The 25,337-nt window shown below is 39.3% G+C and overlaps 1 protein-coding gene across 6 annotated transcripts in view; it reads left to right on the top strand.

Annotated features, from left to right (window-relative positions):
- Positions 1-1,575: 1,575 nt before the first annotated feature.
- Positions 1,576-25,337, top strand: part of SLC24A2 (solute carrier family 24 member 2) — a 122,009-nt gene continuing 98,247 nt past the window's right edge. For 3 of the 6 annotated variants that reach the window (XM_054809396.1, XM_054809399.1, XM_054809393.1), the window contains exons 1-2: positions 1,791-1,922; positions 3,628-4,705. In XM_054809396.1, coding sequence (XP_054665371.1) covers positions 3,770-4,705 — 936 coding nt within the window. In that variant the 5' untranslated portion in view covers positions 1,791-1,922; positions 3,628-3,769. Of the gene's footprint in view, positions 1,694-1,790; positions 1,923-3,627; positions 4,706-25,337 lie in introns of those variants that run through there. The other 3 variants (XM_054809397.1, XM_054809394.1, XM_054809395.1) reach the window with 2 other exon arrangements.

Genomic DNA, 25,337 nt, shown 5'->3' with positions numbered 1-25,337 from the left:
CAGCTGTAAACCACTAATGAGAACCTCCCAATGTGTAATGTGAAATAAATGTGAATCACCTGCACAAACTCTGGCTGTGAAGGGCACTTTGTGCAAATTGGTCATAGCTCTCACTGGAAATTGTTGAAGTTTTGGAAATATCTTCTGAACCTTTTGCATCTCTTGCATGTCCACATAGTCTCTAAGATGCCTATTGTGTTTTAGTGTATCTGGTTTTGCCATCTCATAAGAACTGATGGGTTTCAAACCAACACCAACGTGCTGCAAACTGCCAGCGTGGAGATGCAAATAAACAACGCACCCCAGGTCTACCCAGATAATCCTCACTTCACATGATATCCAAAGAATGACTTTCAAGATACTTACAATGTCCATGTTTTATCACTTGATAAAAACTCTAACAAGCTTGTATTCTTCATGAAGCACTGAGTAAGTTATTTTCCGTTTGTCACGTGATGACATCAGAGTTCAAAATGAAGAAGGTAGAAGTTGTAAAAATCAGTCATTCTTTAGCCCAAAGAGACTGAAAGTTTACCATTTACAGCAAACTTTTTCAGAATGTGAAATGGATATCACTGAAAGCAGAGCAGTGATAGTGAGCTGTTTACCAAACTCTTCCCAGATCTCAATCGCTATCCCATCTGCTCCATCCAACCTGTCTGAATCTTTCTGCTCTCGCCTGGGCTCTGCATTTTTCAGGGATTCCGCATGGAGGTCTTTCCCAACTGCCCTGATCCAGTGAGGGTCTTCCTGCAGCGTTGGCCCTCCTACACTAGATTACTTCAGTGTATCCACGGATTGCCATGTGGGTTTCTCCAACAATGATATACAGTAGGAGTGCAAGTGGTATTTCAGAAGAGCAGCACCTGTATACTCTAGTGGATCTACAGCATGTAGCACCAGGAATTAGCTATGATAGAGCTGCATTGTAATGGTTCCATTGCATTTGAGTACTGAAGCAATTACTTAACAAAGAACAATTTATTGGGGAAATACCTATGTTGAAAGGTGGAGACCAAAATAGAAAGGGACAGTTCTGGCTATGAACTTCCCGTTTTCTAGGGTGTTCAGTGCATCTTTATTGTTCTCTGTGACAACTTTGAAATGCAGTTTGAAGAAATTTCTGTTCATGAGTAAATTAATGACAATTAATAACTTTATAGTGGACATGTTGCCTTCCTTAAAATCAAAATGCAATGCCCTTTTCTTTCATTTCCTGATTTCCCTTCAGAAAACATTTGGAATAAATAATATTTCAATCGGAAGACCTCTCCTTTTTAAAGTTACCCCATTCCTCGAGGCTTATTTATTATCTTCCCTAGAAGCACTGAATTTTACCTCAATTAATCTGTACCAGCTAACTCAAGACAAAGGGAGAAAGAAAAAAAAATAAAAATCCATACCCCCCTTGTTTTGCCACTAACCAAACTACCTGTGAAAGCGCGGAGGGGTGTCGGGGCGGCTGGGGGGCTGCTGCTGTACGCAGTGACACCCCCGGCGGCCCTGGGCGGGGGCGGGCCGCTGCCTGCCCCGCCTGCGCGGGGCGGTGCGGGGCGGTGCGGTGCGGAGCGGATCCCGCGGCCGCCGCAGGCGGCGCGGCAAGGGGCCGTGGAGGTGGCCGCCTGTGTCCGTGTCCGCGTCCGTGCCCCTGCTCAGCGCCCGCGGGCCGGCGCGCAGCGCAGCGCACCTCCCGGTGAGCGTCGCCCGTTTGCGCGGGCGGGGGTTGGGCTGCGGCGTCTCCCCTCCCCAAATGCCCGCCCCCATGGGTGGTACCCGGCTGCTGAGGGGGTGCCCTGTGCCCGCAGCCAGCCGGTCAGTCAGTGCCTCCGCGGCTTTCCGCTGTTGGGGCTTGGGGGCTCTGCGGAGCTGGACCCGCTTCCCTTTCGGAGAGGAAAAAAGTTTGTGCGGTGCGGAGCAGAGCGGTGCGAACTTGGGCTGAGTTAGGCGAGGTTCTGCGGCATCTCCGCGGGGGGACGGGGAGGATGGGGCTACGGGGCGCTGGGGGGGCTGCGCTCCGCCGGGGGCTGGGGTCCGCGGCGGGCGGGCCGGGGAGGCGGTGTCGGGAGCGGTCTGGCTGGCAGCCGCTGCGTGAGTTTCAGGGTAGGGGACGGTCCGGGCGCTTCTCTTATTCGCGTGATTGATAACGGCGTGGGGTGATCAGCCCATCCGCCGTAAATTGCGCGCAGTGGCGGTAGTGCCGTTCCGGTATCTTTCCTGCTTAATGTTTTTATGGCAGTCCGGTGAGCAGTAACTCTAAGGCAAGAATAAAATATCTCCGCTGTTGTGCTGTGTCTTGCAGATAGAGTGTGTCTCTATGACATATTCTTAGTATGGAAGCTGCTCGTAAAGATCAGGAGAAACTGCACGTGACTTAACTTTTATGCAGATAACTGCATGTAATAGTTGTAATTCTGTATCTGAGAATACAAAATCAATATTTACTGATTAAGAAATAGATTGTTCAGTATTCAGCTGTTATTATAAATGATCTGAATAAGTGGTGTAACAAAGTATTTTTTGACTGTAATAGTAAGGACTAATAACCAATTTTATTTAGAAATTATTTTACATTGTGTGTCATACAAAATGCAGCCTACTGTGCATAATGCATATGTAACTAATTTCTACTTTACGTATATTCTTCAAATTCAGTAACCAAAGCACTTGTTATTATATAGTGGTTTTCTTCCCTGTTTTAAAAGTGCTGTTGGTCTGGTAGGCTCAGCTCTGGCATACATGTATAGTCCTTCTCACATAGTTTAATTTGTTCTCACCATTTCATTTTTTTCAGGATCAACCCTTGTGTAAATTTAAACTATTTTCTTAAGGATCTGTAGGAGAGGCACTTTTAAAAGATCCTTACCCCATAAGTATTGTTAGTAACTTCCTACATTTATAGGTGAATCTGTGACATAAATTGAAACAAAAGAGGTGAATGAAAATTTTGTGTTAGCTAGTCCAAGCTAGTGTCCTAGGTCTGATCAGAAGCAAGCTGAGTTCTCTGTGTAAACTTGAGTCGATTTTGCAGAGGAAATAAAAAAAACTGTGGATGTGTTAGATCTTCATTTTGAGCGTGTTCCAATGGCATAGTGTTTTACCTACATATCAATGACTGTTGCTCTATGCACACGTAACATTTCAATTAATACTGCCTCAGCTGCCTAAAGGTCTGATTAGATGCTTGTTAGCACTTTGATTGCTTTTTTCATACATTATTGCCACTGCATTTGGGATTTGGAGGTTACATGATCATGGTGGAAAGTAATTACGGAGGGTAATAATCTTTGGTGTGTCTATTAAAATAGTAGTTTCTTCATTTTTGCACAACATTTGGGAACAATTTTTACCTTGCACTAGAATTTTTTGTCAGCAGCTGAGGAGAGCAGTGGTTCAGAGGCTTATGAGAGGTATAAAATGATCCGAGTATTGGTAGACTCTTATCAGCGGGGTTACTGCTGAAACAAACGTATTGTTGCTGTGTCTGATGGGATGTGACAGGGTTTTATATTACAGTTGGTAATATTCTGCTTTAAATTCTGAATTTAACCTAGTCTGTAAAATGCTTTTTAGAAGCTTTAATCGCATGTTGTTTCACTAATATTAATAATACCTGTTTGTCCTTTTAAGATGAATGAAGAAAATACTTCCTATGAAGAGTAAAAGTACTTGATTCTGTGAAAACTCTTAAAGCACTTCTAACTTCAAAGCTAGACAACAGTATGAAGGAACAATCCATCTGACTCCCTCAGCATCTCGCACAGAACACAAAATGGCTCTTCAGAAAAAAACTGTTGCTGGTGTCTTAGAGGACTGGTGTTTGGAGGAACCACTGTTTGGTTGCAGACGGCACCAGAATGTTAGGAAAAAACTGAGACTGATACGAATTATAGGACTTGCTGTCAGTGTAGTGGCCATTAGTACTTTCTCTCTTTCAATTAGTGCCTTTTTCAAGATGGAACCACATAGCATGGCGATGGCCAGCAGCCTAGATAGCCAAAAGCTGGTGCATGGGCACCAAAGAACTCTATTGGATTTCACTGAACAGAATGAAAACGGCACTCCAGACCCACGCACTTCTACGAAAGACAAAGCTGAGCATGACAATGCAACAGATGATCATGCCAAGGGAGAGTACCCCGAGGACCTTTTCTCTCTTGAGGAGAGAAGAAAGGGAGCAGTGATACTCCATGTAATTGGAATGATTTACATGTTTATAGCCTTAGCCATAGTCTGCGATGAGTTCTTTGTTCCTTCCTTGACTGTCATCACTGAAAAACTGACCATATCTGATGATGTGGCAGGGGCAACCTTCATGGCTGCTGGTGGGTCAGCCCCAGAACTCTTCACTTCTTTAATAGGAGTGTTTATATCCCACAGCAATGTTGGCATTGGTACAATAGTGGGATCTGCTGTGTTCAATATCCTGTTTGTTATTGGAATGTGTGCTTTATTTTCTAGAGAGATCTTGAACCTTACTTGGTGGCCACTCTTTCGAGATGTGTCCTTTTACATCGTTGACTTGATCTTGCTAATCATCTTTTTTCTGGATAACTTGATCATGTGGTGGGAAAGCTTAACACTCCTGACAGCATATTTTTGCTATGTGACTTTCATGAAGTTCAATGTTCAAGTAGAAGAATGGGTGAAGAAATTTTTAAACAGGAACAAGGTTGAGAAGGTAACAACAGCAGATGCTGAAGGAAAGGTTGGTCAATTTTTAATTACCTTGTATGTAATAGTGTCCTTGTAAATGCTGAGCCCTTGTATATCATATGGATCCTAATATAGTACAGTAAGCAATATAAAAAAAGTTCCATATTTTGCTAAAAGGTCTTTTTGTTTAATCAGTCCAATAGGATTGAAAATATAAAACACGACATTGCCTTCTAGTAAATCAATAGCTTTTAACTCCAGAATGATCCTAATCACATAGCAAGCAAGAAAAAATGCCAGCAAAAAGACAAACCTTTACTCAGCATTTTGGCACGCTGATGAGGTCTGAGATATAGCTCCTATTTTTTCTCTAAGCTTTTGGATTAAGCAGTAACAATGTCAGAGGAGGAAACTGTGACAAAATTTGGCTTTTTAAAGACTTTTAATGCAGCAAATCACTCAGAACAGTATACAAAGGTATTTTTATACATGTTTTTCATCTACTAATGCTGATATACAGTATTAACTTCCAGTTGTAATTAGTGCAATTACATGAAAATAATCTCTGGAAAAACAGTGACCACAATGGCAAAAGGTCCTCTGTTTAAGCAGGATGGTTTCCCATTCACAGTATTTGCAACTAAGCAAATTAATTTTTGGCCTAATACCTGGCGACAAGTAGAGAAGGGAATTTATGCACAGAGGGCACAGTGGGTCTTCAGCAATTATTATCACATTTTAAACAGCTCTCTTCTTAAAGAAGGCTGTATTTAAGGGAGTTAGGAAGCTGAACCCGTAAATACTTATGTATGTAGCAGTATGTTAATTGGGTGTTTAATACTGAAATTGAAATGTCTGGTTTTATATGACAATAGGGTTATTTGTCAGATAAGGTTTTATTATCCAGTAATTATTCAGAGTATCAGGGAACTGTTCACTGTTTTATTTCTTTCCTTTAACAGCCCTGTGTGAGTGGTTCAGAAGAGACACAATCCACTGATATTAAGTGTACAAGCATATAAACAGGGGGATAGAGAGATGGAGCACATATAACTATAGAGAGGGGCTACCTGCCTGTGACTCATAGAAAACTGATGATTCTGCCTATATGCCTACCTTTGAAGAGAAAGATTGATATTTTAGCAGTACGGACAGGTACTTTCAGTTCTAGAACAAGCCACCAAAAATAAAAACAGAAAACTATCAATTTTTTTGAAAATTTCTAACCGAGTTTAACACCTATGCACTTTCTTGTAATTTTATATTTTCCTTTTTGTTCCGTTCTTTTTCCAGACTCAGCATGCTTATCTTCATCTTTCTCAAAATGCATAATCGGGATTTTATAAGTAAATGAAAAGGAGGGTCAAGACCACCAAAGTATTTGCCCTAACGAATGAAGGGCTGCTTTAACTACACTAGTTGGTTTTCTAAGTAATGTAATGTTTCACAGTGCATTGTAAGTACTTTGACAGTGTGTGCTAAACGTATGTAATGATAGGAGGAGACTATGGTATATGGAGCAACCATTTAGTGCATGTTCATCTGTCCGTAGACTGGATTTGAAGGAGATATGAATCTATAACTGGTCTTAAACAACAGTCAACATGAAAAGCAACTGCCTTGGGTTGTTGGTTAAGGGTGGGTTAAAGTAGCTATATACCATGGTAAGCACTCCATTATTTTCAACTGGATAGAAGACTAAATCGTTCGCAAGCCAATTGAACATATTGTTTAAAGTGCTCTAGATGGACTTGATTTTAAAAAGATACCTTCAGGAGCATTCATTTATTGTTTGATATATTTATTACTTTTTCTTAGAGTTTATTCATATTACAGGTGCACAGAATTCAGATAGGGATGAAAAAAATCAGAAAACTGGCTACTTTTCCTAAAAACACAAGCTTTGCATCATGTGTTTCATGAAGATATTTGTCATGACTTAACTTGAAGTTAATTAAAATAATGTGTTCGTAAATCATTGAGGAGTAGAGGGGCATTAAAGAGATGCTTTTTTTTTTTTTTAATTTTTTGGCAATTTAGCTAATACGTATTTTCTGCTTCCTGGGGAAAATAGCTCCTGAAGGTATCAGACCATGTATTTCTTCTATGAGCCATGCTGTAAGGACAGATTTTTGAATATTCATCGAATTCTTTGAAATTATAACTCATTACAAATTATTTTACTAGTCAGTTGAATAGCATTTAGCAAGAGTAATAAACTGATTTTCTGATAGCAAGGTTCTCACATATTATGTTCTTTGGAAGGAATCTTACTTCATTTATTTACTGTTATTAGGTAACTGGTTTTGTTGCTTTTTAAATTAAAAAAAAAAAAAGCTATGACATGTAGTCCCAAGCCTGACAGATATGCCTAGGATTTTCAGCTTGAAAGTTATTGCCTAAAGCAAAGGATAAAGTGTTTTTGTAGTCCAAGATCTGATGCCTAGTAGTGAATGCAATGCACATGGGTGCTTATTTCCTAACCAGTGGGGATTTTAAGTATTGTAAAAGTAATAGCCTTGGCTTCTGGTGGCAAAGGATGCTTCATTTCCACAGTGTTAGTTGTTAGCCTAGGTTGCTTCCAGTCATCAAGACTATGCTATATTGATGGAAAATAAAACTGTATATAATCAAATTGGTATATCGAATTCAGAATTGGCAATCTCTGTTATTTCTAATGTAAACTTTTTCACTCCCCCCCCCCCCCTTAGGGCAGAGAATTGCTAGACAGCTCTCTGGAATCGGTGGGTTAGAGTGTCTTGAAAAAACTTTATTTCAGGACTGTATAGAGAATTCTCTTCTTTAACCAATCTCCTGCCTCTCTGTTGTTGATTCTGCTGTTGCCAAATTTGCAAGTGTTCTGCTAAAAAAACGTGCTTGCCGTATTTATCTTTAAGACTTTGTGTTGTAATCTGAAAGCAGCTCAACAAAGTTGAGAGGTCTAAATAAGGTATCATAAAGCTGGATAGTTGAAGGGTTAGGTGGCTTATTAGCAAACAAGTATCAAAGAGTAAAAATCTGATCAGATGAAAAACCTCTTGAGATACTAAAATGTATTTTAATGTTAATTGCAGTACTTTTGTTATCAGTCATCTTGAAAGGTTGAAGAAAGTTTTACATTCTCAAGAAAGACAGTATTTCCCATAAGAAAAAGATACGAAATGATTTTTCTGCTTAGCTGTCACGTGCTCTACGTGTATTCATTGAGTTGCTAGAATGCATACGTATCTCTAGATGTCTTTTAGATGCCTTTCTCTCTTCCCCATTTTTAAGTATTAAAGCACTTTTTTGTACTAGAAAACTGTGAATATTCCAACTTGGCTACTTTTCTGATCTTACTTTCTTTAGTGTGTCAGTTACTTGTACAAATGTGAATGCAGACAGAGTACTTGATATGAATTTCATTGTGCTCACTATTTTCTTTCACAAACTTTCAAACACAGTCTGGGTTCTTAAAGGGTACAGGCTGATAAAATCTGGTAACTTGAATTTTGGCAACAATTTGGTGACACAGATGAGAACAGACTAGAAGCTTTTTGCATTTACAGTTCATGGGGTGCGTTGGCAAAGTCCTGTTTGAACTGTGGATATTCTCGTGCCCTCAAGGAAGTCTGATGGTGGTCAGATGCTGATGAACTCCAGAGGTCACTGCGGCAAGGATGGGAAAAAAGGAGGAAAGGTGAAAAAGCAAGACAGCATGAAAAGGCAGCACAAAATCCAGATGGTTAAGTTCCACTATGTAGGGTGGCATATGGCATGTGCAGATGAAGGTGGGTCCCTGACAAGTGACACTGAGCCCTGTGGGCTGCCCTGAATGGGCCCTACAGTGGGTAGTGTGACCCCCCCACCAGACAGCTCCAAAAGTCCCTCCCAGCCTAACTTATTCTGTGGCGTGACTTTTAGGTTTTATGTAGTTGTCCTGCAAAGAACAGATGATTTTTTAGGACTGGAGAGGAAACTTTGATATTAATTCCACATCTTCTTCAGTTTAGTGAAGATGTTTAAAAGCAGAAGCTTGAAATTGAGTATAATGGACTGGAATAGCAAAATGGAAAAAGCTGATTTACAAAGTTCGTAAAAACAAGAGTTTTTTGACCTTCTGCTAAGGTTTCAGTCTTTTCGTCATAGTCTGTACTGGTGAAGGCATATTGAACGTGCATATTAGATCATGGTTAAACATCATGTGAAATTACATTACATTTCAGTTTTTAAGTACTTTTTTTCTTGAACGTAGCATGGAGGTCATTGCAGAAATACTTGAATCTGATCGCTCGGTAAATAACTCAAAACAGTTCTGTTTGGCAACTGGGAGAACAGAATGTGGGTGGCACAGGGATATTGTGCAATGACATCTGTTTCACTGACAGAACCATTTTAGATAAATAGCTTATGGTATATACAAGACAGTTACAGTTTTTCTACATTTACAGAGAACTGCATTTGGAAAATGAGCTATTTTTACCAACAACACATAGTTTGACATTATTTTGTTGCCAATTTTGTTTTCTTAAGAAACTTGAATAGCTTGTGTGTGGTATTTTAAGATCTATACTGATCTCAAGTGTTGCCACATTGTATTTAATGGCAGTATTTGCATTCTAAAGGAAAGGTTCTTAACAGTATTTTTAGATATTTCTCTACTTGGTGGCAGTATTAACACTGCATACACACAGTCACTGTTAGAATGTATGATCTAATATGCTTGTTGAGGAAAACCACAAATTACCTGCATGCATACAGGAAAAACTGTTACCTGCAAAAGGTCTGAGTCTATAGTTGATTTGAACTCCTGAACAGTTCTTTTTCAGGACTTCTTAATGCTGAATCCACAGACCCAGTAACTGTTACTCTATAGAATAGGCTTCCTTCTCTCACCACAAACAAAAGATGTTTTAAAGTGGTGTTTCATAGTTTATAGGGAGATCAGAGCCTTATTCTACAGACACTTCACAGTTTGTCTGCTTCTGCGAGCATGTGCCTGAATATAGAGCTATGAGTATCTGGATCTTGCATACCAACGTATGCAAGATGGTTGCATTGTTTTAAGTACATTTGGAACATAAGCATCATCACTGTCCTTGTGCCATGTTTTGTTTTGATAAAAGCCTGGTTTTGTGTTACGTTTTATCTGCCTTTATTATCTCAAAAACTTTCAAATTACTTCTGTGTTAACTTCATCTTATGCCAGTAGCAGTAGCTGTTGGTTAACTTGCCTTGAGTATTTAGTATTGTTGATTCAATTTAGAGCTATTACTGACATACCCAAAGACTGATACTTTATATATGCAACCATTAGTACAGTGAAATGGATACTATTCTCAGTTTATTTTAGTGCCTCTCAGTAATTTATTGACTATAAAGCAATGATTATAGTGGTTTTCACCACTGGAGTCTCTTGGTTTTGTATGTACGTACCCTGGTAATGAGCAGAAAGTGACAGCATGGAAATGCAGTATAGATTAAATGCTCTTAATCACAGCCATCCACTAAGATTCATTAGGCAACCCATGCTAATTGTGCTGGGAAAAGGAAGGCTAAAACTATGCCACCTTTAATTAACTGCAAGGGGACAACATATCCATCAATATATTTAAAAACAAAGAGCATATGTAATTAAAAAGAAGTCAGATGATATTACTTAGAGGCTGCACAAAACCAGCTGTGTTGGCAAATGTTCACCATGCTGTATTTCAGAAGAACTCAAGACATGATTAAATTTGTTGTGCTAGAAGCTGTACGAAGAGAGGAATATGCAGTCCCAAAGTCTGGAGACTTTATAAATGTTTTTCCTTCTGTCATCTCAGTCTTGGGTACTTTGGTCCGGATCCTCAACAGGATGTGGGAGCTACAGGAGACTGTAGGTGGAATTTCAATCCCCAAATCATTATACCAGACCTCAAAATATCTGCCTGCCTGGGGGTACTTAAACTCTGAAGGAGCTTCACTTTTAAATAGAAAAGATCTTCAGATGCCATAGTTTTGCTTCCAGGCTTGCTCGGAAATGCCAGACCCAGGTGGAGCAGCATGGAGTTGCTTTTCCATCGAACTCACATTCCTCTACCTTTTTCCCCAAGCTAGTTCTCCAAATTTACCTCCCAGACTAATATTTAACAAAATCCAGTGGCTTTTACAAGCTTTTCAGATTCTGGTGGTGAAAGTGCTCAACTTTTGTGCGATTATATACAGATCTCCCACATTCACTGCTCATTTATGTGGTGCCCCACTCATCATATAAAAGTTTTGGGTGGCAAGGCACAACTGACTTTCCTACTTTTCCGGGCCTTGTTTTAAAAGGCAATAGTGAGCCCTCCACGCCGTGTGTGTAAGGGGCGGCTTTCTGAAGCGTGGGATGTGGGTGGTGGAAGCCGTCCTAGGGCAGTGCTTGTTGTGGCATTGAGGGTGCCACAGTACAGTGATGTTTTGGGCACTGCTGACTTTAGGGTGCCCTTGACCTTTCTGAGTAGTAACACTCCCTACGCGGCCAGCACTACACCACCAGGGCCATGTGCCCAAAAATTAGGTTTGATCCACGTGCTTCTGCCCTGTTAATGATCTGGGGTTTTGATGGTTTGATTAGCAGGAGTCGGTTTTCCACTGGCAACTGTAGAGGTGAGAAAACAGTCCCTTTTGGGTCCTTTCTCCTTCTGAAATTGTTTCCAAGAATTCAGGCATTTTGCTTTTGTAACTGAGGAATAAGATTATAACCAATTTGAATTTGTTACTGCATAATGGATAGTATGTTTATGCTGAAGAAAGTGCTATAACAAAAGTGATGTAGAACTGGAAAAGTGTAATGGTTAGGACAGTTCTTAAATAAAGTACGTGCCCATGCTTGTCAGGTGTTGTTGGAATTCAGGCTTTTTAACCATAGATATTAGAGACCTTCTGTGCAGAAAGCTTTTGAAAGGACTAAACCTGAAGCAGATGGTCTGGGTTCCTATTCTCTGTCACTTGTGGTTGGGCGTTTGTATATTTTACAAAGATGATGTAAGGCAGCGTGGGATTTAGACATTTATTAACCTTTTACCCTTAGATACAGACAACAAACATACAAAACCAGTGAGTGCTTTCTGGTAAATGACAATCAATAAAATACCAATATTTCAAAATTAAAATCGCTTCCCACGGTCCTTTCGACCAAAATTCAAAATCTCATTTTAGTCAGCAAAGCAAAGAAATACAGAGTCAAAGGAGGCCTGAAAGTTTATACTTCAGAGGTCTGTGTGGGAGGAATGAGTATTAAAAGTGTTTCATACAGGAGGTATAGAACAAATGGGAAGATGTATTAGAGATGAGTACAAGTAAACAGCTGTAATACCTATAACAATTGATTAAGACATCTCTTATACATTTAGCAATCTTTTTTGCTATTTATAAAATAAACTTTAATAAAGAGAATAAGACTTCTTATTTTCTCCCCAGTCGTCTACAATGTTTCGCCTGACCTGCAAACTATGACTAGTGTGGTGTTACTAATTCTGTAGAATAAAGAATGGTGTTTCCTTCACTTTAACCTAGATTAGCCATATTCTGTTGTATTTCAGCCAGCTCTTATTTAAATATCACTTTTTATTATTTAACTTAATGGCTGGTTCCATGAATCTGTGCAGCAGTAAGCGTGCTGTTGGCACAAACTAGAGATTCAAATTCTTTCATGGCACTGGCAGCTTTTTTAGAACCTAAAATGACAAGAAAGAGCAAAATCTATGCACAGATCAGTTGTTATGCATTGTAAGGTGAGATACAAGTGGCTTGGAAAGAGAAAGGTGACTGGTTTTGTGTTTTTAATCCATACCCCCTCATTTGGTACAACCCAAAATTTGAAAATTGCATTTAAAAATTCTGAGCTGTCAATATGCTCTTGACTGCATATTGTTCTGTTTGAACACAGACACAAATGTTTTAACTATTAATAATTTTCAAACCAAAGTACCAAGATGGTAATCTAGTCTCCATTATACTAGGTGGTTAGGGAACTATATGAAATCACAGTTCCTCCCCTCACTAGCTCATGGTGGAAAAAGATAAATGCTATTCAGGGTACCTGGTAAGAAGAATATGATTCATCATGTATATAATTTTATGTACGTTGATATATGCTTACCCGTCTATATAGTTAGCATACCATCAGTCTTTTCCTCATCATCTGAACTGTCACTGTGTTGCTTATTATTTATTACATATAGAAGTCCAGGAGGTGATTTAAAGAAAGAGTTTATTTCTCTATATGATCTAGCAATAGATCTTTGCAAGTATCAGTCAATGATGCATCTAGTAGAAGGCAGCATCGTTTGTATAATAGGACCTAAGTCAAACAGTGTTGGTGCTCTGTTTTGCCTTTTGGGAAAATAGGCAGATCAGATGGTTTGGGGTTAGTTTGGGTTTGTTGTAAATTTGTGTGTGTGTAAAAAATCTTGCAGTTGTATTGTTAAACGCAGATCACTGTCACAAGCAAACTGAAAGTCCTGAGTTAGAGCAGCCTTAGGGCATACTTTTGGCAAACCAATTACATCTTGCAGAAAATATATTGTAGCACGTTACCAGGTATTTCATTATTTTGCAGGCAATACCTGTAACTATGAGGAAATACAGTTGCTATTTGCTGTCATTGGTGGTTTGTTGGCTTATGTGCATTCTTATCTGAAAAGAGGAAATATAAAAAAATGCAGTCTTGGAAAAACAGCCATTGCCTTGCTGGCAATAGAATTGAGCCTCATGGCTTGGGAGGGCAATGAGAGTTTTAAGTGTTGATCGTGTGCTTGTTTCTAGAGCAGGTGGAGGGTTCAGAGCTCACGTTGCATCCAAAGCAGCTTTACCTAGCGATATAACTACTGCTCTGCCTTAGTCAACAGTGGCAACTTTGGGTAATTTTACTGTCCCTGTCAGATACAATTTCATCAGGGCAGTTCAAAGATTTGTTACTGCTTAGTTACTGTGTTTTGCACTATTTTCCATTACTATTCCACTGTCCTCTGTATCATTGAAGTTGTATTCATTTACATGAATAGCCATAAATAGCAATGATCTCAGATGACTTCTTTAAGGTGAGTGTGTGAGAATAGGCTTAAAGATGTGCGCGCAATGTTATTAACACTGCTATGAAGTGCTACGCATAAGGGACAACTAGATTGGTGCAAAATAATTTCTTGTTCGAGGAAGAATAAAGATGGCAGAGAATTTGTACTGCATACTACACTGACAAATCAATCATAAATTTTCCTCAGGAATTAATCCTGCTTTATCACCTCTTAACTGCTTACTGCTGGGAGTCAGTGGTAATACCAGTGACATTTATTGCATAACCAGCTAATGTAAACTTTTCACCCTCTCACATTGCTGTAAAACAGCTCTAGCGGATATAGAGCACGAAGGAAAAGGCACATCCGCTGTCACAGACTGTGTTTGGTGACCTTCAGGGCATCATTTGAGACCTGTCCGGTTATGTAGGCTTTTGCCTGAGGGAGAAGGCTGATGTTTGCTGGGTTTGTAATGCTAGAGAATGAGCATCTCCTTTGTTATTAATCAGATGTTAATTTTGTTGTTTAATTTCTGGTACTTTTTAAATAAAATTAATAATTAAATCCCTTTTATTGCTACCAGGCATAATCACCAAGTTAACATTTAGCTAAAATTTATGGCAATCATATGTTTGAGTGGAAAAAGATTTTTGAACTCCAAAAATTGCTTTCTCCAGAAATAGTTAGAAATAGTTAATATTATTTAACTGTATTGCCATTGCTTTGTGTGTTTGGTTTCTGAGATAAAACCACTACTTGCTGTGACTCAGAATCCTTCTCCACACATTATAAGGAAGTGATTTAGTCAACTTTTGATTGTCTTGTTCTCAGTCTGTACTGGAACCATTTACCATTTTTGTGTGTGTGTATAGGCACAGCCATGTATACACATGCATGCATGCACAGATAATCGTGTGTCTGAAAGGTGCCATGCAGGCCATGTAAAAAGTGAATGAGATACAATTCAGATCCATAGGATGGTAATTTGCATGCTTCCTACATCATTTCACCTGTCCTCTGCCTAGTAACCTGTAAGACTTACTCAAATATTTAAAATTTCTGAACAGCACATTTCTCACAGGTGGGATTTTTTTTTCCAGATTAAAAAAATTGTTCAGAGAAATATGTCTCTGTTTCCTCCCTAATTTGGACTCCTTCCAAGCAACGTATCACTCCTGCCTGGGGCTGAGGACATGACGTACTGAGCTATTGACATATTTTATTATACCTTAATATATCATATTAGTAATTCCTGCTATCCTGTGCATCTACAGGGATAGAAACAGGACGTCTGCATCACTGGAGAGGGATGATTTCTTGTTTTCCAGTGTGGTAATCAGGACTTGATTCTATCATGGGAATGGCCCACGGCACTATTCTTTACTACATGACATTTCATGCAGAGAAAAAGCCATTTCTTATTCTGAGGAAAGGCCAACAGCTGGAATTACAGTAACTAAAATTTCTTACATAAGCAAGAAACTGTGCAGTAAGTTGTGGTGTGAATTTAAAGTACTACTTTCTTCACTTAACTTGTGCTTTCTGGCTAGATACTTTTTCGTAAGCAAAGGAATAGAAGAGTCACCAGACCCATTCCCTAATTATTTGTAAATATATTAGTACATACATTTGTGAATATATTAGTAATTATTTGCAAATATCAATATTGAAATTTAGTATTGTAAAATATATTAATATTGAAATGACTAATCAAATTATTTGGATAACTTCATTTGCTTGCAAGCAATTCCACAAGGGTATTTAGAATGTAATAGTATATATATTTAGCATCCAAAAAACATGCAACCTCTTATTTCATATTAAGGGGCATGGGAAATAAATGTTGATTTATAGTCTCACACATGGACATGCATAAAGAAATACGGATTCTCATCTTAAAATAACAGCAATAGCTTCAGTAACAGGCATGGACTGAATTGCACACTCATGCCTTAGTTTTGGATTTAAGGGTTGAACTGTGGTTCTCTCTTTCATTTAATCTTCTTAGGAACCCATGGCTTTCAAGCCTTGTAGAACATTGTACCGTGTGCTGTAGGAAGGCTTATTTCTGGTTGCTTGATTGGATTACCGTGTGCAAGAAAAACAATGGTCAGCATATTGACAGCAAAATGGTTTTGAGGCAAGGCAGAACATGTGGCGTCTGAGAGAAAGGTGGTAGGTAGAGCAGTGGCAAGGCTTGGTGGAAACTAGCAAACAAACCAGATACCATATATGAGGCTGACATTTAGTTGCATGCTATTTTTTTAAGCATCTTGGTAAGCATAATCTTGTTAGCAGCCACTTTTGCCAAAGTTTTAAGTGTTAATAGATTTCCTGCTTAAGAATTCTTCCAATCATTACCATTATTAGCCCTCCTTAAAATATTAGGAGAAGTAGTAGGGGAAAAAAGTAAAATTGGTCTTGAACAAACCTGTCGGTATAGATTTTTATAATTCCAATAATTGTTTTCTTTTCTTTTTGTGAGGGAAAGGATTACACTGAATATAAGGTAGGTTTGAAGTTGATGGCAAGTTTTGCTGTTGATTTTGATGAAAGTGAAATTAAGCCCAAAAGTCAGGACATTTAGAATTATGATTTTGCTGCTTCTCTGGTCTCTCTGTGCCACTGAATAATTCCAAGCCTCTGAGCTGCAATCCTTCCATATTAAATCACCCCTAGCAAACAAACAAAGCAATTTCTTTTGGACTTAGAGCAAGCAAAACGGGCTTTATCAGCTTTCTGTGTCCTTGGACTTAAACTGGAAAAGGGCACTCAGTGTTTCACAGCCTGATCTGTCCTGTCATGTGGGTAGTTTTTTGGATTATTGATAAATTTCAAGGCAATTATTATATGGTTGGCCCATAATAGTCTTTTCTCAGACACCTCATCCCTAGAAACCACTGCTGTCTTCATAGCTTTCAGGTGTCCATCTCTTTAGGGGGAATACTGGGTACAGGTAAAATCAGTTAATTACTTTCCGAAACATAGGAAAAGCTACTGCTCTACAATTAGTTAATTAATACGCATGCAGGCACATTTTTGTGAGTGATACAGTGGAAGAGAACTCTTCTCTGTGAATAACCTGGACTTCCTATGGAAAAATAGTATGCAAAATTAAAAAGGCAGACTAACTAATTTTCAGATTTAGTTGATCTGCATTCAAAATTGCCGATGAGAAGATCACAACTTAAACAATTGCAGAATTCAACTCTTGGCCTGAGATTGGTCTGGCTTAGTTGTGCTGACAGACCTATGAATATAGTCTCCTCAGGTTACTTACAGGGATTCACAGAGTCACAGATTGGTAGGGGTTGGAAGGGACCTCTGGAGATCATCTAGTCCAACCCCCCTGCTAAGGCAGGATCACCTAGAGCAGGTTGCACAGGATCACGTCCAGGTGGGTTTTGAATATCTCCAGAGAAGGAGACTCCATGACCTGTCTGGGCAGCCCGTTCCAGTGCTCGGTCACCCTCAAGTAAAGATGTTTTTTCTCATGTTCAGATGGAACTTCCTGTGTTCCAGTTTGTGCCCATTGCCCCTTGTCCTGTCACTGGGCACCATTGAGAAGTCTGGCCCGTTCCTCTTGACATCCCCTCTTCAGATATTTATAAATTTTGATGAGATCCCCTCCCAGTCTTCTCTTCTCCAGGCTAAACAGACCCAGCTCTCTCAGCCTTTCCTCCTAAGAGAGATGCTCCAGTCCCCTAATCATCGTTGTAGCCCTCCACTGGACTCTCTCCAATAGTTCCCTGGTTTTCTTGAACTGGGGAGCCCAGAACTGGACACAGGACTCCAGATGTGGCCTCACCAGGGCAGAGTAGAGGGGGAGGATAACCTCCCTCGACCTGCTGGCCACACTCTTCTTAATACAACCCAGGATACCATTGGCCTTCTTGGCCTCGAGGGCACACTGCTGGCTCATGGAGGGCTTGTTGTCCACGAGGACTCCCAGGTCCTTCTCCACAGCACTGCTTCCCAGCAGGTCAACCCCTAACCTGTACTGGTGTCTGGCATTGTTCTTCCCTAGGTGCAAGACCCTACATTTGCCTTTATTGAATTTCATATGGTTCCTCTTCACCCAATTCTCTAGTCTGTCAAGATCTTGCTGAATGGCAGTGCAGCCTTCTGATGTGTTGGTCACTCCTCCCAGTTTTGTATCAAAAATTCTGTGATGAGTACAGAGAAATGGGCATTTTTGAAGTGTGATTTAGACCTTTATTGTAAGGATTAATCCTCCCCTGAACTGAAATTGGGCAAAATTAATCTGGGGCATCACGTACAGCAACAGGTTGGTAAAATCTGAAAAGCCGCCTTCTGTGCTTTTATTGCAATAGCTGGAATACATATCATGGTGTTGCCTTTTCTAACACCTGAAATTGTCGTGAGGGTGACAACCTGATGTCATTTTGCACAGGGTCACCTTTGAGATAGGGGCAATTCAAAATTACTGTTTTTCTCTGCCACTACGCAAAGTAAAATGCTTATTTAGGTGTTAATCAGGTCTGTGAGCATTTAATTTGCTCCCTTGGTATTCAGGTCAGTATGTAGATATCGCATGTGGCAAATAAGCTATTAAGTGAGTCTTACTGTTATTTATAGAAAAATCACCGGTAGTGCAGCCACAGAGACTGTTAACATATATGATTCATAGTAGATTTTTCTGGATTATCTTTTTTATAAGATGAGGCATAATTTTAACTTTCAGAGAATTACAGTATTGGTTAGCTAATTAACCCATTATTTGATTAATTAATTTAATTTTAATTAGCCTTCAATGTCAATGACTGAACATTTACAATGAATGAATTAAATTGTATACGGCTCCTAAAATAACAAGGAAATCCTTGTTTGGATTCTACAACTCCAGCTTCCAAAGGAAAAATGAGTGGTTAATTATGAAAATCCAGATTACATTGTTCTTTCTCCATCTGTTTTTCACTGCCTTTGGAAGTTAGTTCTTTACAATTAAATGCTAATTGTTGTTTTCAAATATTTTACAATATAGTGAGGGAATAGAGCTTGCCGTGAGGAAACATGTGTGCACACAGTCCCATATCAGGTTGCAGTCATGGCTCATTCAGACTTGTGGGTTGAGTTTGGGCAAGCAATTTCTTTCACTATGTCTCAGATCCCCTCAGACTTTTAGAGTTATATGCCTGCCTTATTGATCCATGGAAGAAAAACCCCTAGTTGTTCTTGGATGTCACCCCATTAAAATTGTCAGTGCTACAACATCTGTGTGTAGCAAGTAGACAGTGGCATTTCACTCATGAAATGTAGAGCATTGTCTGTTTGTTCCCGTTGCAGTGTGTTCCGACCACCACCCTTTTTGACATCATCAATGTCAAAGGAGCAATTATAGCATCATCTTGTATCAATATAAGGATAAAAGAGTCAGGCATAAGGATGGGAAATCAGTAATGAGAGGCAGGTATTTTTTAAAAAGCAAAATTCCTCCCATTATGTTAAGGATTTGATGTCATACCTCATTCTTATGCACGTGTTATTTCATATTAACCACACATTTTGTACCATACATACAACTGTCCGTTTGCCGTGGAAAACCTGAAAGTTACTATCTTCCATTTGCTGGGTTGAGACATGAATATGTTCTTCCTAAGTGTAGGGAATGGGGTGCGGAGGACCGGCCATTGCCAGGCCTCACCCAGTGCTCCCTCACCTCTTCTAGGGCCAATGCTGGTTGCAATTTATTCACCAAGCCTCTTACAGCAAAGGGAGAATAAGGAAAACCAGCAGGTTTTGTGCGAGGAGCTGTGACTTACCTGTTTTCCTAATGTCTTGACATTTCTGTTCTGATGTGTCAGGTTTGCCAGATGCTGTCAGGGGCTGCAATTGTTGCATCACAGTTCCCAAAGTGGGGGGCAAGAAACCCTCGCTGGCTTCCTGATGCCAAGAGCAGGAGAAGAATCTGTTCTTTCAGCTCCAAACATCAGCCAGGGATTGCACGCTGCAGAGAGCTGACTGACTGCAGGCTGGCTTTCTGTTTGCAGTAGATGAATATCACCGCTGTTGGTTTTAATGGGTTTTGCATAGATTCAGAGTGCTAGAAGAACTTCATGTAATTGCAGCATACTCTGTGCAGAAAGTGATGACCATTAAGATGCTGCTTGGCAGCAAATATTGTGGAAAAGAGAAGCAGGATTTTCTAACTTTTGATGACAACCTGTACCTTGCTGACTTTTTGTGTTGGAAGGGAGCTGTGTTGCCCAATATTAACCCCCCTAGCAAGGAGAACTTTGCTGGAAATCTAGTTTTTCTAGGCTTGAGAAAAAATAAACTATTACCATAGGATGCGTGCTATGCTCCTAATGTAAGAAACTTACTTAAGTTCATGAAGCTACATGGGGTGAATATGAAGCTCAGTGTTGAGCAGAAGTGCTCATTTCTGCGCCAGAAATATATACAGAATATATCTGTGTTTATGGATTTTGTTTTTGGTAAAATGCAGCACCATTTCCTGTGGAAAAAATCTGCTGCCTTATTCCGTGTACTTCCAAAATATGGTGCTACTATAGACAAAGTTGTATGTGCACTGGGTGAATTTTTCTCGTAAAATGCATAAAAGCTTAAAAAAGAAATATAGGAAAAAAGTTTTTCATGAGATTGTACTGTGTGTGGTGACTGCTGGCAGTGCTCCCCTGGGCCCATGGTGGCAGTTCTGTTGGTTTTGGTTAGTTCTACTTGGGTATTGTATGTCCAGGCCAGCATGAACTCTCCAAACTGGAATTTAGGAGAAAAAGTTTAATTAAGATCATAAGGTAAGATTAGATGCAATACTGGAAAGTTAGGCTCCTTATCAGCAGAAACAGTCGTCTTTCTGATGTTTTCCAGTCTTTTTCTTTAGCAAGGTTGCTAGCATCTCCAACACAGCATGCATGCCAATGATGCACTTGTCATGAAGTAAACTTCTTTTATTAATGCTGCTATCACATAAATCCTAGTCAAGATATAGGAGGAATGGCTGTGATTTGTCAGAGGCAGATCCAGTCAACCATTTGTGGTTTGGGACTTGTTGTGACAGTTGGCCATTTCCATCACATACTTCATGGCCTTATTTTTTTTTCACTGTTCACCAGTTATGTTGGAGTAGAAGATATAGTTCCCCCAAAAAATGTATATAATGAGATATGTGGAAAGCAAAATAATAATTTACTGAGTCTATTTCTTTGTCTTATGAGTCAGGAAAAAACTGATAGGCAGCTTATAAAAGGTTTCAACAAAACCATATCTGAACAAAGCTAAAAGAACACTACAACCTTAAAGCATTAGCAAGTCTAAATTACTATTTTAAATTACTCTTCTAACTTGTTATGGAATTAATCATGACTCACATAGCGGTGGACCACAAATCAGTAGCCACAGAAATGAGCAATGGTTTGCTGTTATAAAATATACATATCAAGAGTTGCTCAGGCCATTTCTAAGTGTCATGTCAATTAGGGAGTCTTGAGGTTAATATTTCTGGTCATGTTGATAAAAGAAGAGCTGAGGACAATCAAGAGAGAGGTGCAGTAATTTGCTGATAGGTGTGCAGATGCATTTTAATTGGGTCCAAGATGCAGCTTGGATATGCTGGCTTTCCGTCAGTATAATTGAGAAAAGCACATATTTACAGTATGCCTATGACATTTAATCTCTGTATAATGACAGCAGAGGGTTTCTGCTTACCAAAGAGGAGAAATCAGCATAGCCAAATCTGTGTGCATTCCTGCTGTGATGCAGTCCCATTACAGATACATGCTAGTCCTTAAGCAGAGACATGCATAAATAACAGAAGAAGAGTCCCTTCCCTTTTTTTTTTTTTATGTCTGTATTTAAATCTGTGAAAGAGCATCTGGTTCTCAGAGGACAAGTCCTCTGGAAGAATTTGTGAAGGTTGCAGAGATGAAAACAGAGATGCTACTCATCACACTTGCCCTGAAATAAATGTAGTGCTACAGTAACACAGTACTACCAGTTCTTCCACAATTAAAAACTTTTTGTGTGTATTAAGAGACTGACATCAGAAAGACAACGTGTAATAGTGCCATCTGGTGACCTTCTTTCTGATCGTGGAGTGAAAATATGTGATTCAACATAAGACATTTCACTTAGAAACACAAAAAGCCTTCAAACTTAATTTTTTAGAGTCCAGCTCCCTTACGGTTCCAAGTTATCAAGAGAGGATATTGTTTCAGCCCATTAGAGATAGCTATGGGTATGCTGTTTCAGATGGGTATAAAATGCTGCAGGGTATTTGTTTCTCTAGTGATATTAACATTGAAAAAATGGAACAATTTTTACATATCCTGATAGGCATATGCAGCTTGTCATTCAGCTGAGAACTGCAGTGCCCAGACGGTTTGATGATGAAATCAGATTACTATTAAAACACTGTTTCTCCAGCAAATGGGATGATATCTCCTTTAACAAGCTAGCCTCACTGTTGTTGATTAGAGCTGTTACGTCATGGAGTTTGTCGTAAGGTTCGATCTCCTGTTGGCACAGCAGATTCTCTGCACTGCTGCAAGCCATGGCACGCAGTCCCTTAGCTAATGGGGCTTAAGATCCTGTTAAACTTCTCAGCTGAAAAGAGCAACAATAAAATATGTGAATGGCTTGGAATTCTGTCTTTGTGTCCCAGTTGGTCCTACTCAGAGGAAGGACAAGAAACCTGATAATGTGTCTTGCTCAACAGCAGTTGAAATAATGAAACATCATCTAAAACTTTTTTTTTTGAGATTTTAATTTTTTCCACCTCCTTGCTTTTAGGGGGTGGGAGGAGAAGGAGATATGGTTGTTTTGGTTTGAGACCTAAGTAACAGAAAACTAGTGCATGTACACTGTAGTTATAATAAATATGGTATCACATTTTCTTCATAGTAATTATAGTCACTTTTAATAAGAAACACCCTTCACCTGACTATTCAGTTAATTAGTTACCCAGACTTTAGACCAGAAGGTAATAAATGCCAGCACAGATCAATCATTGTGTATATCATGTGCAACAAGTAAGTTGATGTAAAGGCCCAGATGTATGTGGGATGATTTTCAGTAAGTTACCAAAGTTGCAGATATAAATATACAAATAAATAAGTACTTTTAACAGGCAGACTATAATCACAAATAGTACGATTTTAGTTTCTGGCAGTAGTAAAAAGAAATACTGCAAAACATACACCTGCAAAAATGTTTTGCATTTCAGGACCTTAAATTCTGGAAGTCAGATGCCTGTGTTATATTTTATGAGCTTGAAAGACAAGACTACAAGACTATTATAATTTCAGGCTTTAGCTTTTTTTATTGAAGGAACTTGATTGTATATATTGTTCCTCTGAGCACCGAGAATGTAAGCAAGCTTATTGAAATAAACAGCTTTCATTAAAGTACCTCTAATGAGATTCTGCATTTAGAATCACGCCAGGGCTGAGGCTGATGCTACCTCTGGAGATTGCCCAGTCCCACCCCACCTCAGGCAGGCTCAGCTACCGCAGGTTGCTCAGGGCCATACCTGGTTGCATTTGGATCTCTCCAAGAAGGGAGACTCCACACTGCCCCTGGGAAACCTGTTCCACTGTTTGACCACCTTCATAGTAAAAAAGATTTTCTTTCAAAGGTTAAGAAGAAATTTCTTGTATTTCATTCTGTGCCGTTGCCCCCTGTCCTTTCCCTGGGCAGCACTGAGAAGACTCTGGCCCCTTTACACTCTCCTGTCAGGCATTTACACACATGCATAAGCTCTCCCTGAGCCTTCTCACCTCCAGACTGACCAGCCCCAGCTCTCTCAAACTCTCCTCCTGTGACATGCTCTGGTCTGCATGCTACCTGAAATGGTAAATGGGTAATTAGTTTTCTTTCCTACTGGCAAATTCAGGAATTCAGCCTCTTTCCTGAGACTGAAAACTCAGTATTTTAGGTTGTTATTTTCATATCTGATTATTAATTTTCTGTGGGTTGTCTGAGATTGCCATTAATTTTATACAGATCCCCTCTCATGTTTGTGTCATACATGAAATGAAAAGAAGCAAGAAATTACATTAATCTAAGCAACATACACAGTCATTGCATCAAGGTAGCTAATTGTTTATCATGCAAAATTCTTGTTAATAACCTCAGAGTCCAGTTTTTAGCCACTTTGCAGTAAGAATGGGCAATGTGTGTTTGTATGCTGTGTATTATGTGTTATATATACTCTTGTTCCAGATCAGTGTTTTAAATTTTGCAGATTAAATTCTTTCTGATGTATTTCAGCTTAAATAACTGTTCAGAAAGGGAAACTTTGCTTTGTGCAGTAGTAGGTTTGAAGGAATGATACGGAGAGTTGCTGTAACATTGGTCTTCTGAACTCTCTGCTGCTTATTTAAGATACCTTAGAGAAAACACACCAAAAAATGAGCATATGGAGAGGAGATAAAAGAACTCATTACTGATATCCATGAAGAGCATGATAAGCCAGAGGAGAACAACCTGCCCTTCTAGTACAGGTGGAATGAAAAGGAGTAGGGAATGGGGTACTTTTCTTATGGGGCTACAAAGTAAAAGATCTTCGTTGAAAACGCTTGAGATATACGCCACTTGTTAATAGCATGAACCTATTCCTACAGATCAATTTGGCTGTCTTGCCCAGGACAGCCCTGTGGCCTCCTCTCGCTGGAGAAACTGAGTAGTGCAGAGCTGCCAGAAAAGACTCAGTCCAGGAGAAAAAAAAGTAAGATGTCCTAAAGCACCACTAGTGCCAAGTTCTGGAGAGCTGGTGTACTTCATAGAAATCCTTTAATGTCTCTGACTTCTGTCGGTGCACGAACCTGGTATGAAGTATCCTTGAGATTATGAAGAAATGAGGTTAATGGGGACAAAACCTACTTTTATTTTATGTGTGATTATATCTAAAATGAGGCAGCCTAGTGTCAACATTTCTGAAATTTTACTTTCTTAGTTGTAGACTGAATTTTTAAAGACTATTGACACATGTGGAAAGTTTTTGAGAAGTTTTGGTAGCCATTACTTAGCAGAGCAGGTGCATTGTCCATCACAGTAGGAGCTTTGTGATCTACAAGCAGAAACAGGTGGCTGTAAGCAGTCACCTGTTTTCTGGTAAGAACTTGCTTTTTGCAGTAGACACATGTAGTTTTGGCATATTGTTTTTGTTGTTGCTTGATTCCTATAAAGCCTCTTGTGTGCAAGATGAAAGCAAAGCATGTAAGATTTGTGTGTAAGTAAATTAATTACTCCAATGAGACATAAGGAAATACAGTTTTAATGATAATAACCTACAAACCATGTGAAAAATATTTATACCTAATGCAAACAGTTAATACTTTGCTTGCAGAATCATACCTTAGTATCTGGCTAGCTATAGGAGAAAATGATGTTACTATGTTCCAGGAATTATTTTGAGGAATTGTTTTTCTTGCTCTAAAGTCATATAGAGAAACATACCAATCTCTGCGGAACTTTTGCTTAGGCACAGCATAAAGAAGATCAAAATGAGTTGTTTGATTGCTTTAGATTGCCGTTAAGAACTGTCAACGCTAACTTGTCACAGTGAAAGGCAAGCACCTTCTCAGTGAGCAATCTCTGAAGTATTGACTAGGAATAACTGAATGGATCTGTTTACCATAGGAGTGACATCTTCTCAAGAACTTGGACTTCCAAGCAACTCTCAAC

Source organism: Grus americana, chromosome Z (assembly GCF_028858705.1).
Source record: "Grus americana isolate bGruAme1 chromosome Z, bGruAme1.mat, whole genome shotgun sequence".
Taxonomy (NCBI): Eukaryota; Metazoa; Chordata; class Aves; order Gruiformes; family Gruidae; genus Grus; species Grus americana.
This window is presented reverse-complemented; position numbering and strand designations above follow the sequence as displayed.